This window comes from Gallus gallus, chromosome 18 (assembly GCF_016699485.2).
Source record: "Gallus gallus isolate bGalGal1 chromosome 18, bGalGal1.mat.broiler.GRCg7b, whole genome shotgun sequence".
In the NCBI taxonomy this organism is placed as follows: Eukaryota; Metazoa; Chordata; class Aves; order Galliformes; family Phasianidae; genus Gallus; species Gallus gallus.
Window position 1 is genome coordinate 10,053,336 of NC_052549.1, and position 14,675 is coordinate 10,068,010.

General features: G+C 42.8%; 1 protein-coding gene across 6 annotated transcripts in view; it reads right to left on the minus strand.

Annotated features, from left to right (window-relative positions):
- Positions 1-14,675, minus strand: part of RPTOR (regulatory associated protein of MTOR complex 1) — a 119,413-nt gene that overhangs the window by 75,965 nt on the left and 28,773 nt on the right. For 5 of the 6 annotated variants that reach the window (XM_015295613.4, XM_426232.8, XM_015295612.4 and 2 more), the window contains exons 5-6: positions 12,530-12,676; positions 5,892-6,067 (exon numbers count right to left, since the gene is read on the minus strand). In XM_015295613.4, the coding sequence (XP_015151099.1) occupies positions 5,892-6,067; positions 12,530-12,676 (323 nt within the window). Of the gene's footprint in view, positions 1-3,415; positions 3,497-5,891; positions 6,068-12,529; positions 12,677-14,675 lie in introns of those variants that run through there. The other variant, XM_040649829.2, reaches the window with a different exon arrangement.

The following is a 14,675-nucleotide window of genomic DNA, read 5'->3' on the forward strand; positions in this document are numbered from 1 at the left end:
GAGCTGGCGCTGCAGGCAGGGTGGGTGAGGGATGCTGGAAGCAATGTGTCATGTTCAAACATCACAGTTATTTAATTAAAGAAATGCTGACTCCAATTCCTCAGCACTGCAAGTACTGCTCCTCCAGGACTGCCATCAGCACAGCGCTGTGCTGGGCGCGGGTGGGAGGCAGCACGGCCAAAAGCCCCACTGCTGGGATGTGCTTTGTGGTTCAGAGAGCAGAGCTGGGAAACCACAGCTCCAGGAGGAATAACAGAGCTGTCAGTTGGAGAAATGACTTCCTCTCTGTGTCACTACGATGCCGGCCTGTTTCTCAGCATCCAGAAATCCACTCTCTGCTGCGGAAGAGCTCACCCTGCAGCACAAGAGGTTGGTATTCAGCCCTTACACCAGAGCTGAGGCCCCGCAGCAGCCGGGGTTCCCCAGCCCCTCCTTTCCATGACATCAGCATCCACAAAGCTCTCTCCCAGCACAGCAGAGAACAATTACTTCTCTGAAAATCAAGATGTGCCAAGCTCAAGCTCATTTTGAAACCTTTCACGTTGGATATCCCTGTGGTCCCCTTGCCTGCAGGACATCCATTATTGCCAAGACCAGGGATGGGCTCTGAAAACCTGAGTGCTCTCCAGGCTGCTTTCCTGAGGTGTGTGCCATCCATCCATCACAAAAACCAAAAAAAGGCGTGAAACTATCTATGAGTGCTACAGCAGAACCCTATCCAATCCCAGACACCTCGCAGTGCTGCATTACAGAGCCACTGAGGGAAACACCACTCTCAGACAAACACTGCGAGCAGATCTCAGCACGGCAGAATTAGGTTATTGGAATCAGACTGGAATCTCCCTGCAGACTGTGGATGCCAAAACACTTTCTCACTGTGCTGCTCAATGTCTCTGCATTACGACATATCTGAAAGGATTAAAGCAGAGCCAGCACAACTTTGGGCTGTTACACATTTGTTTTCCACAAAGAAAAGGGTTCCACCTATCACCACGTCACACAGCATTTTGTATTTACTTTGGAAGCCTCTCATGTGAGTTATGATATGACCTCAGCACTCGGCAATATTTTACAAGCTCTCAGATTAATAGGACAGAGCTACAAGCAGCAAGGCATGCTGCAGAAGAACGATGGGCTGCCAGCCCCACAGTGCAGCCTGGCTCCTTGGGCAGGCAGCAAGGGACCCGGAGCTGATGAGCAGGGTCTCACCTGGCACTGGAAAGCATTTGCTTCAGGGCAAACAAATATACTAGCCTCCCTTTTGCAAGGATTGCTCCTGAGCATGAAGCTTTTGATTACAGCTGTTTGGATAAAGAAGCAGAAAGCTTCCCCGTGCATACAGATATTCAGGACGTGTGTACATGAGAAATGCCACTGTGCCAACATTTCCTCCAATGTCTGCAGCAGTGAGATATGCACACCTTTGAGGGTCAACTATAAACAGACATTCTCACGCACTAAATGCATTGCACAGCTGTCACTTTGCGCTCTCCTTAGGGAGCTGCACTGTGGGCAAGGATGTAAATAAACCTACACCTCAGCTATTTTGGTCAAGCCTTGGCTCCTCGAAGTTGACAACATACAACCAGACTGCATTTGACTTAGAGAAGAAAAACACTGCCCTCACCACAGATCTGTTTGATATCCACCTGAATGGGAGTAAAGCAGCAGGCGCTTCTTGCTTTTGTCTATGCTTGATCTATTGGAGCACTTGTTTTAAAAATCCCCACCTCTGAACATTTTGGAAGAGATGAGTTCATTAAGACCCCATGTAACTGCTAACAGACTATCTGCATTTCCTCTCTAACAAGCAGTGATTGCCAAGAAAATGTACTTGTAAACAGAATGTTCTTCATCCTGTATCTGCAACCTCCCTCTCATCACTCCAAGGCTCCAAACGTGATGTCTCAAGTGGATGCTTGGTGTCATCAGGCAGGAGATGTCAGAGCTGCAGTAACAGTACCAGTACACACCAGAGAAAAAAGCACTAACAGCATAACAATGCTCAATCCGATTCTTTTCAGATAACCCAGGAATATCTTGAAACTCAGTTTAGTTAGAGAAGTTCAAGTCTAGGACACGGAATTGGTTCAGTTAAACCCCCAAACCCTCAAGCAGAAATGCAAAATGCATACACGGGAAAAAGTACTTGAACTGCTCAACTGACCCAACACAAAATCAGCAGTCAGGAGTCAAGCATTTACTCTCGGGCACATACAAGCTTGCTACACGTGGCTCCCAGTGCACACAACTGCACATTTAAAATTCCTGAGTCTGAGCCGCTTTCAAACTTTGCTTATTTTTGGCTTGAGGGGTTTCCTGTGCTTTTCAGGAGCCCCATAACCTTATGTAAGCGGTCCTTCAGACCGTCCAGATAATTACAGCCTTCTCCTCCAAGCGTAAAACTGTGAAATTACACTTGCAGTTCGTTTATGTCTTAAGGGACTGACGATAACATCGGCATATGATGCACCACCAATCACAACTTCCAACACAACTGCTGTTTTATGGCAGACAGTGGAAGAGACACAGATCTGCACAAAAAGTACACCAACTGTATTCTGATTTCTGCCTCTCTCTGCAATAGCTGGGTCTCCTTCTTGGTTAGGTCAGTCAAGATTGACAATCCATATGTCTTATCTTTAAGTTTGCCTTATATATAGTTGCAACATACATTTGGAACGTCAGCACTCAACAGTGACTACACATGGAGACAGTATGAAGCTATCCAGAGCTCTGAAATTGTCAGAAGGTTTGATTAAGTGTTTCGTGCACCACATTCAGAACACCGTCGATCTGCATTTCTATCACCAGCATTTTTTTTCTCCCCTCACTGAAGTGGATGCAATTCCATTTGTGAAGTGATTTTGTCAATCAATTTATTTTGCTTTCATTTGCCTATAAACTCCACGTGTGAAACCTCGTTAACCTGTCAGTCTGAACTTGCAAAAAATGCTTTCAAAAATAATCCTGCAGAGTTCAGGGTCAGCTTCAACAAAGGGGTCTGACTGAATTAGAAGAGTATCTTTCATGACAAAGGCTGATGTCTTTATTTCTGGTTAAGTGCCTGCCCCAGCACACTGACATACAGCCTGCACTGAACAACTGGATGTGGAGGGCCGTCTGGCCCCGCATCCATTCTTTTTAACTGCAGTGAATAACAGTAGTCTGCAAGCAAGTTCTTATTTACAAAACTTGCATGGATACAAATACAGCAGTAATAATGCCAGTCAGTAGGGAACATAAAAGGAGTGTAATCTGCAGACTATAGAGATTTTTTAATATGTGCAGTAAGAAGCAATGCACATGTTTGGATTAGATGTAGTAGGAAAGACCTTGCTAACCAGGAGTTAGCACAGCACCCACCTGCACGAGCACCAAGGGTAGCTGAGGTTCATGGCTTTAAATCCTTTACCTGAAGAGCATTCTGACAACACCTCCTGCCAAACAAGCGAGACAACTCCAAGCACCTCATGCTTACACCGGATGCAGCTCTGCTCCAGAACCTGCCCTGCCACCCCCAGCCACGTTCCCATGGAGATGCAGCAACAGAAGACTCCTGAACAGATCATAATATCCAGAAAAACCTTTCTCAATACATACAAGTTGTGCATTAAATGCTGCTGTGTAAGGGGTTATACGTTCAGTGGGGACTCCCTTCCAACCAAAACAACTCTTCCTGAGCCTTCACGACTTCATCTTAACAATCACTCAAACTCAAGCACAGCTCTGTATTACAAGAGAACACCTTCACTTTACTTAAGAAGCTTCAGTTTGCTGCAAACCAGTTCATCTTCAACAGAGATCAAAGCCCACGCTATGGATTCCCACAGTCTTTACAAAATAGTGAAAACAGCACAAATTAATCAGGATTGCTGCGTCTTTGTGGTATTGATTTAAGTCATTCACAGTAATGAGTTACTCAGAATAATTGCAAGCCTCAGTACAGACAACATGGAAAGCAATTGTTTAACTCCTCACAGCACATTAACATGGAGCCTTGAGGAAAGTATTCTCCGTGGAACTTGAGCTCAGACCTCCATTTGCTGAATCCTTTGTTGCTTCTTGTTTTATTTGTTGGTTTTGCACCCTTTTCAAAAAGCAATTTTTTAAAAAAGAAAAGAGCCACACGTGTTTGTATTTGCCAAGTGGCACTCATTGTCACCTGTGGCTAGCATTGAACTAACCAGGCAGAACACTGAGTTCAATTTCCAAGTCTCCCTCCATGGATAAACAGAGCTGAAAGCTTTAACTCCCTCCCATCACGCTGCTCAGCTAGCAGTGATCCGATGGCAGCCATATGATAAAAGTAGCTCCCTGGAACCATAGTAACACACAATTTCACAAAGTTCCCCTCAAGGAATTTTGCCACATAGTGATTTCCACAGCTTTTAAAGAAAGCAGGATTTATGCAGGCAGCTCGAGAGTTTTCATGCTGTAGGCAGAGTTCAGGAGCAGCCTACCAGGACCACACCAGCACCCAGGATGCAAGCGATGTCCCAGTCAAGGCAGACAGCTTGCCTTGAAGCACTGCCAAGCAGCAGTTGCACTGGAAGCCAGTGTGCTCCTACCCCCACCTATCTGGAAGGGAAGCATCCCTTTCTCTCAGGATTAGAAGAGACTAAATGCCTCTGGCTAAGCAGCAGGCTCAACCCTGTCACCTGTCTGCAAGTGCTCACTTGGGAGTTTTAATGAGTGCCTAATATTGCAACCAAACTTATCTTAGATAAACAGTATCATTTTTAATTTTTCACAATAGAAGAAGTAATACAAAAAGGATATTAAAGGAATGAGAGGAGTGCACAACTGCCTCTCATTCAGCAGTTTGCCATTCCTTGGCAGAAACCTTAGCCCAATCTCCCACACTTTCAGACTCCAGGTCCCTGACACATGGGTTGGAAAACTATTTTCTCATTAACCTTCCCAAGAATTCCCTCCTAGATAATCCTCATGTCACTGCAGCTCTTTGCCCTGCTAAACTATCAAAGACTTTTGCCTGTGCTTACAAACAAAAGTTATGTGTTCAAAGGCACTATGGATCCAAACCAGAATCTGGCCACATTAAGTCACCTTGTTTGCTGCTTTTAGAACTCAGAGAGAATCTAAGACTTGTAAAGCTATTACAAGCATCTCCAAAAGTCCTAACTCTTGCAGATGCAGTGACTCAATTGCTTATGATTGTCTGCCACAACTATGTGTCTGCCTGTTTTAACCTAGTCTAGCTAATGACCTGGAGTTTTTCATTCTGGACTACAAATAACCTTAAGAGGATCAACTGAAATGTGCTGATAGGAATGAATCAACAGAGCTCTGTACCTGCGGGCACACACCGGATTCCTGATACCACGGCCTCAGCTGGCACCAAACTGCTCCTGCTCCTCTCCACTGCTGGGTAAGAACACTGTTCTTTGAAAGCTCCTCCTGTATCTAGCAGGCTTTTGTATCCTTATGTAACATCTTTCTTCAGTTTATCGCTCGGTCTCCTTCACTACAGCATTATTTAATGCTACTGCATTATCTACAGCAACTGCAATATTTGGAATATCATTTGTATGAAGGACAATTTGCAAGGAGTTGTTATTGCACTATGTACTATTTCTGCTCACTGAAGAAGCAGATATTTAATTCCCAGAACAGTAAATCCTTTAATCTGAGCAAACCTAGATATTGAGCTGGAATCTAAAATGCAATAAGTAGAAGATAACAGTTTTTTCACCTTTCTAGATCTGATTAATAACAGTCCATCCCACACACATCGTTCAAATCTTGTAATTCAATAATGCAGAGAAACATTAGGTTAAATGAAGCACTTGGATTTAAAAAAATCTATCATTTCAACAGACAACAGCACAAATTATGCACTTGCCATCAACAATGGAGATGATACTCACCATCTCAGAGCAATTTTGATTGGCGTAGTAAGGCATGATGTGAAAAGGTCGGCCGGCAGATCGGGGATCATAGGGAGCAATTCATTAGCTTCACATGCTGCCAACTGAATGCAGTTCTTCATCGATGGAGGCAAAGGCATTTGAGCAAGAGGATGGTTTGGGTTAATTGCAGCCACCTGGACAGAGCACAGAAATTACAGGATTGGTGAACTCCAATTCAGGAAAGTAAATTTCAATCTCATTTTGAAGATCATAGAATCATAGAATCACAAGGTTGGAAAGGATCTACAAGATCGTCCAGTCCAACTGTCCTCCCATTACCCTTGCTACCACAAGCCACTAAACCATATCTCGTAGCTCCTCATCCAGGCACCTCTTGAAAACTGCCAAAATAACCACTGAAGAGCTGTCAAAGTGCAACAGACCTTCGGGTTCAGAGACAAACCTTCCCTGTGCCTTTCTGAAACAGGTGAACAAAATAAAGACTTCAGCCACCCCAACTTTTCATTTCTGGTGCTCAAAGGTTCTTAGATGAATAGTGCCAAAAGATTGTAATGTATGCAGTGCCTTCACCACCCTTCCACGCAGGACCTAGAAAGCAAAGACCCAGCACAGTGACGCATGTGCTGTGTTATCCAAGCTAACAGAATACAGCCACTCAAAGACGAACACTTTGGCCAGATCCTTTTGTTCCTTTTTTTTTTTTTCCTAACTAAGGCAATACAGTCGACTATGAAAACTCATTCTTTACCAACTTTATAAATGAGAAATTCTGCCTGTCTCACGAGGAAATTAATTTTGTGTCTCACAAGAGTTTATGGGGAACGGAATATTACAAACCACGAGCCTGGCACAGTCATATTCCTCTGGCTGAGCAAAGCACCCCGATAAGCTACAGAGCAGCTTCAGGTGTTATTTCACCAATCCTGCAACCTATTTAGTTTTTTGATTCTTCAAATGTTCTTTTTCCATTCTAACCCCAGAGGAGGCAGTGACACACTTCAGCTTTCACAAGTTGCCAAATTAGCTGAGATCTGTCCCTGCTCCCCACTCCGCTGCCAGCAAAGACTGATGCCGTACCTTGGGTGGAAACGAACCTATGCTCAAGTCACCTACCAGTCCTTACTGCACTTCTCATAAACATAACCCGTATGCTAATAACAAAAGAAGATAATGACAATACTGAAAACATCTTTTATTTTAGGAGAAAGGCATGACAGACTGTGGAAAAGCATTAGCTCTTTACAGATGTATAAATACAAAGCAGCCAAACTGCTTTGCAACAGCTATTAATTTCTTACAGAGAGACTTGTTCTCCAGGCATCCTCATAAATGAGCTCCACAGGTGGGGAGAACATTTAGATGAATTTTCTGCTTTCTGAGCAGTGTGAAGCACTGCAGCCTTGATGGCCGTTGTGCACTGCTAGTGCCTCTCTGCTCTGATTGGGAAGGAGCTCCTGCTCAACTCTTGGCTTCTGCGCTGTAAGACTAACTAAGGAAGCTGTGACACGTGCAGTATAAATATTTGCCCATTAGGAGATGAACAATTAACAAGCAAAAAGTGAACACGGAGTACCAGCTAGTAATTACAGACCTTGTCAGATTCCTAGGGATAATGATGTAGCAAAACATTCTTTTACAAAGTAAGCATGAAAGACAAAGGAGGGTAAAGCCCACTATTAACTACTTCTTTTGCATCCTTAGAACATCCAAAGTCAGACTGTGATTAGATTGCTCAGCTCCCTCACGGATAAAACTCCTCATTAGGGTGAGACACGGAGGAAGTACACTGCTAACAAAAGGTTAAAAGCACAGCAGCAAGAATGCACTGATGCACAACTGTAAGAATAGCAAATAAACTGAGCGACGCTTCCCTATGTGAAATGTTATCAAAATTATTAATAATACATATTTATCTACAATCGTCGTTTCTTCATGTCTCAGCAGTTTCTGTAAACAAACAATTAGATGAAGACCTTGCAGCACCCATAACCATCTCACAGCTTCTTCAGCAGAATCACGCTCTCAGAACAGAGCAATGCACACTTTCCTGGATCAAGTCTATAAAAAAAGCCCCTACTATCAACACAGCACTTCTCATTTCACTTCTTGTTACTCCAGGGCAACTGGCAAGCCACAGCCCTTCACACAAAATAACAGTGATAATATTAACTTTTCAACTACACAGAAATATGCTGAAATCATTCCTGTAAGGTGGTGGAAATTAATTTGCTCTGGAAACAAACTATATCTGCCCCAGCTAAGGAGCACTTGGTTTTGTTTTTACAAGAGCACGGGCAGGAGAACGAGCTAACAGATTTGCAAGCATTGCTGCCTAACAGAAAGGGGAAACGATGCACATCTTTTAAACTGCTGTTACCAAAAGCATTTATGTGCATATGCAGCTACACTGGGAAGCAAACACCCGATGAAAAAACAAGATGGGCATGACTAAGTTAAACCTGGGAGAAACTGACCCAGCATAGAAACTTGTCATCACAAGTGTTGGCCAGACCTGCTAGCTTGACAGAATTCCTGCAATGAGAATCCTCTTCCCCTGAGAAGATATTGTTCCTCTCTCCCAGCAGATGGTGGATTAGAAAATCTCTCCCCCCAGACATGATGCTAATGCCAGATAACATTCTGCCACACTGTTGTTAAGCTAATTTTTTGAGAATTAATGTTGAAGATTGAAAAACAAAACCTGTGAGTTCCTCAGCTCCGATTAGGGCTACACGTGCTGCCGGAGGGGAGAAGCACAGGCACTGCCACTGCAACACTGAGCTCCCAGCCAGGTAGGAGCAAAACGAGCCAGCACACAGCTGTAAGCTGCACTGTCAGAAACTCAGTATATCTGAAAAGCAAAATGCAGCACCTCTTGCAACAAAGCACACATCCAAAAGACATTGTTCAGCCTTCATTACTGTACATCTCAAATGTGGCCCTAAGACTACAGATCTTTTCTGTATGGAATAATTATGAGTCAGAGGAAACACAATGTCACAATTACACAGAAAATTAATCAGAAATATCCAGCCTACTGTTTTATCATTGTTAACACAGCACACTTAAAACGCCTGCTTAATTTTCTTGAACTACACTGTATTTATACGCACTCACAGAATCATCAGAGCTAGCTAATGAGATGATTAAAGGCATCCCTTGCCTTCAATTCCATTATATGTTATAAGCAAGCTTGAAAGCAGGCATATGCAAGGTGTTTTCTAACTAGGTTACTGCCAGCCCTGTAGGAACCATTCCCCTGCTGCTTCCTGACAGCAGCACGAGGTCAGTCCTGCCAGCCCCGGCACCTCCTCACAGCCAGCATCCCTGCCACAGTGCTCAGCGGTGCCAAACAGGACATCAAGCAGGAAAGCAACAGCAGGAACTCCTGTTTCCAAAAGCTGGGGTCAGTTTCCAGCTCTGAAAAATATCTTTTGGGAAAAGAAAACAACAGCAATCTGTTACAAATAGGACAATCCTTCCCCTGCACTCCCCTCCCCCCCCCAAAGGCAGGATCAGCTGCAAAAATGAACTGCTAAACTGATATATCGCACTTGCTCCTACATCACCATATCCAGGCCATGGCGCTAAGTGGCCGGGTGTTGTTTGCAGCTGGCTTTGGTGCCTTAGGGACCAACCCCGAGCTACATCTTCTGCCCTTCCTCCTCACCTCCCTCAGAGAAGCAGTCTTGTTGAAGATAAAAAAATATTTCCAATTGTGATGTGTCTGCCAGGATAAGACGTGACAGATTCCTGCCTCCGGTACACAAAGTCATCATCATCTTACTGAAGCCCATGCACTCCTTTCTATCCGTGCAGCCCTTCACTCACACAGATCAGCAGTATCTTATTTGTTAACAAAAGGCATTTTGTAAATTTACTATTCAAGGGCTATCCTGGAGGCAGCTCTCTAAAGAAGACGTTGCAGTGCTGCATGGTACAGTGCTATCTTTCCTCAGGTATCTCAGAGGAGCGTTAACTGCTTTCCTATCACTCACAAATTATTCCTTTTTGTGCCTCTGCTCTTTGAAGACAGAACAAGATTTAGATTTCACATTAAGAAAGAGTTAAGAAAGCCTTTATATTCTACAGACAAGGAGAACTAAACAGAACGGAATTGCAAGCATACCTCTAAGTATGCTGTAATTAATTCTTACAGTTCTGGTAGAACTATATATGATCTGATGGCATCTGGCCAGTGAGAAGGGATCCCTATGGCTGGCTCTGAGTCTGTGGTAAATGAAGACCACATCCTAGCCCTCTCTGATCAATGCTGCAACGCTGCAGATAAAAACATTCATCTTGCACAAAGTGAGTCTCCATACCTGCTTGGAAAGTCACTGATATTTGGCTTGTCAGCCTATCCTTCAAATGCATCTAAAGATTGCTTGACCATACTTAAAACCACAGAAAGCTTAGAAGAATAATGGGAAAAAATATGAATTCTGATTGTTCTAAGTATGACACACAGCATTTAATGAAAACCACGAGCTACAATGTGTGTTTAATCTGAAAACTCAATTTCTTACTCGGTAGCTTGTGTCAAATGATTATCCGTCTACTGCAGCTTCATGGCATGTATTCCCTTCCTCACCCTCTCTATGCTTCATAGTATTTTCTCTCCTTAATTAACTTCACCAACTAATTTCTAGATATCTAATGGAAGGCATATTAAGAAGAAACACGTTGCTATCAGTATCTAAAAATTTGCATATTAGCTGTGACTACAGAATAATAACTTTATAACTGATAGTCAACTACTGCAGTAGCTTACAGTGGCAGAGGGCTGCACTGTGAAAGCCAGGAAGCATTCAGGAATTAGGGAAGGCTTCATATGCACAGCACACCCAAGCCATAAAGATAGTACAACTCGACACAGCATTCCCAACAGTAAGAGGTTTGATTGTGCCAGTTTGCAAGACACTGAGATATCAGAATCTCCGCCAGCAATGTCTGTAGGCACAGCCTCCTGCAGCCTCCAGCATCCATCTCACATCGTGGATGTTCTCAGACACAAAATTACATAATTTTCCATTATCCCAGCAAGTTGTTCTACAACCTTATTCTTTGGATTTTCTAAATCTACCCACTTGTAGACTAGATGTATTCATGGACATCTGAACCTAATGTACCTAATTGCTCATGTGTCAACATTATCCTATGAATACCTCTCCTCCCATAAGCTTATCCTTCAAGGAATTTATACACACAGCCACATCTTCCCTCAGCCTTCACTCTATCTGATTAAGAAAACAGCAAGCTCCTCTAATCTCCTTTCGGTAAGATGGGCTAACAATTATCTTGATCACCCCAGCAGCCCCTCTGAGCACCGGTTCCAGCTTCACTTCGCTTTTCATGAACTTGGACACCAGCAGGGTCATTGCAGAGCCCCACAGGAGCCAAGGAGAAGAGCCTCACAGAGAAAGCAGGGAAAGGGGGAGAGAGTGAGGGTGGGTCCTTTTCAACCTGCTTAGGAATAGAGTGAGAAAACAAAAGAAAAATTCCTAAGGGCTTATTTTACAACCAGAAAGACTGTGGAAGATACTGCAATGAAAGTTGTAGGCTGATAAAAAAATAAAAGAAAAAAACTTAAAAAAAAAAGTAGAGCAGAATATGACCACCAGACATTTTCCTTGACTTCAAAAGATTGCAGTTTTCAAAAAGGAATCTATTACCAATACCATTGATCCGTGTCTGCAGTTTTATATTCCTCCCAAGCCACAGACTTTGGGAAGAATCTTTACAAAGTACAGCAAAGTCACTGATTGAAAAGGGCAGGGAAGCTGGAAAGATCTACATGTCTGAAGCTATTAGGCTGGTGTCTGTTACTAGGTGTATTTCTACTTGCCAGAAAGTCATCCCTAAAGCATCTTCAAAAAACAGCATTTGAAATGAAAGGAATTAGAGCCAGGGCTAGTGTTAGTATCTGTTGATAGTTATACTAGTTGCAGTCAGTTGTCCCATTAACTAATATTCTTCCTTGAAGACTCTTTAATTCCACATCTTTGAATGACAAGAGTACAAGAAGTTAATCTTCAAAACTGTGCTTTCTATGCAGGCTGAAGCAAGCAGGGGCAGCAGGGAACTTGGCCATCCCAGGTTGCTGCACAAGGACTCCTGCTTCCTTACCTTTCACTCTGCATATATTAATTATATTTGCAGTGAAAGGCAGCTTTCCATTAGAAACATGTCCAGCTTAAGCATTCTTTGAAACCAAAATCATCAGTGATGGGCCCTCTGTGCATCAGGTTTATTTAATTTGGTTTCACAATTTTACATTCGCCTCAACAACACAAACTGCATCCAACCACATACCCACACACTGCACTTCTGAATCTAAAATAAACATGTCTAGTTCACTTCAGCATTTATCTCAGCAGAAAAGATCATTAGGGCACAAATTGTTTCTATTAACATTACCATTTAATTAGAACTTGTATTAAACATTATTCAAACTTTAATAAAATAGCAAACCAAAGCAGACAGACTGGAGTGGCAAAATCATTTGCAAACTAATTTGGATTTCAGCGTGGTTTTAAACACTTTTTTTTCAGCTGTGTATGGCAAAACAAGCTTCAGCTAAACCCTATTGCACAAACAGCAACAGAAAGCATTGCAACAGGTCGTGATCTCACCTCCAGCTCTTGCTCCCTCTGTAGTGCAAATTGTTTGAACGATTTGACAATAAGGCCAGCATTGGAGCAATCATAGACGAAAATGGAAGGACTGCCCATCCAAGTCTGCAGGTCGTATATGGACAGAGGAATATACTGAGTATAGTTCTGCAAGAAAAAATAAACACTGAAGTTACAAAGAGGCAGAGAGGCAACAGCACCTCCATTGGTAATAAAATACATACAATAAAATCCAGTTCTGAACCCACAAAATAAAACATTGACTGAACTCTGGACATGTCAACCATGACCAGTATCAACCAACATCTACTAATAAGAACTGCAGATCCAACTTCAGTACAGGAAACAAATCAGATTTCATTGTGGTATTGTTTGAAACACTGAACTTTCAAGTAAAATTCTGAAATGCAAGGAGTGCTTTGATACAGACTAACACTCCCAACCAGCACTTAACAGTCCTCGTTTTAGCTCACATTTCTGCAATGCTGATCAAAGATGTAAACCAGATGTCTTTAATTTAACATCAATCACCTCAAACTGAAAATTCCATCAATAAATCAGGACTGATAATTAAGACTACGCAGCCCATCAGCAGCTGCCCCGTCTGAGTTTAACGAGACGCTTCAGGATTTTATTAGCTTCTGTGCAACTTCCAGAATTAACCAATAACATCAATACCCACAAAGCAAAGTCAAGTACCAACACTTCTGTTTCTATAAACATGAAGTATTTTGCTCCTTCTCTTCCTCTAACAAAATAATTGGAGGCAACAGCTCCTTACAGGAACAGAGGATGAAAGCTCAGACTTGAAGTTAGCTATGAGGAGTCGAACCTCAACCCCAGGAGCAGAACTGAAAATACAAAGAGGAGATTTCTGCCATCTGAACCCATGAAGAGTCACTGCTGGACGTAGTGTGGCTGCCTGCAGAACCCTGCCCATCCACAGCCAGAGGGCAACCTGCTCATGTTGGTGCCGCACTAAGCTCTGCCTGAAACCAACAGTAAAAGCTGCAATGCTCCTATTAACATCAGCAGCATGATGGATGGGATCATAACTCTCATTTAAATTCAAGAGATTTAAAATAGCTGTAATAAAACTTCGACAAAAACCAAATTTTCAAGGACACATTGGCGTATATAAAGACAGAAGTGATTCGAGACCATACGTTAGATATCCAAAATCCAGTTTTGCCCATACATAAAAAGTTTGGATTGTTCTATTAAAATTAATAGGAAAAACTGTTTTGTTACAAAATTTTTAGGCAGTTAGAAGCTTGGCAAATTGTTACAGGATGGAATGATACACAAACAACTTTGGCACAGACCTTTCATAAGGACACCCCAAGGGCTTCAGCACATTCCAATCACAGTAAGTTGCATAAAGAGAACCTGCTCTGACCCGTATTATTGATGAGATTTTAGGGGCACATGTTGTTTTAATTTCAAATTTATAACGCATGCTGCTGCAGCTCAGATTGGACAGCAGCTCTGACCAATGTTGTGCTATTGCAAACCAGCACAAACTTTTGTTCCATGTTTACTGTGGGGGTCACACACAGCTTATCAAACCTGCTAATGGTATGCAAACGAGGGAAGCTGGAAGAAAAAGGAGTGTTAAATAACGGCCTCCTCGTGTGGCTGCTCGGGGTGATCTGCTGCTGGGGCTGCATGCAGGACAGAACTCTGTGGTTTGTTTTCAGACTTGGGTTTCATAGCAAAAAAGTTTCCATGGGAGAACCAACATCTCCCAACAGCCACCTGTGACAGTGGGGAGGAACGATGCCACAACTGAACAAGAAAGCAAGTTTGCATTAATTTCATACTCAGTGTCTTTGAAGAACTAAAAAACATTTCAAAGAGCATTCCTCTGCTTTTCAGAGGAGTTCCCCAGAACTCGGTGATAAACCTGTTTGAAGTTCACAGTCTCGGATGTTTTCTATTTTTCCCTTCAAACCACACTGTGATTTTGTCAGAAAACAGCAGTGAGCAAAACCACCCAGAGAACACCAACCCGTATTACTTCAGCAGCGCTCACAGTAAACATGTGAAAGGCACACAACTGCATCTTGATGCTTGGTTTCAATGAGAAGTTCTACTTCCAATTCCTTCTCTACAAGAAAAGAAGTCAGTATTTGGTAACATACTG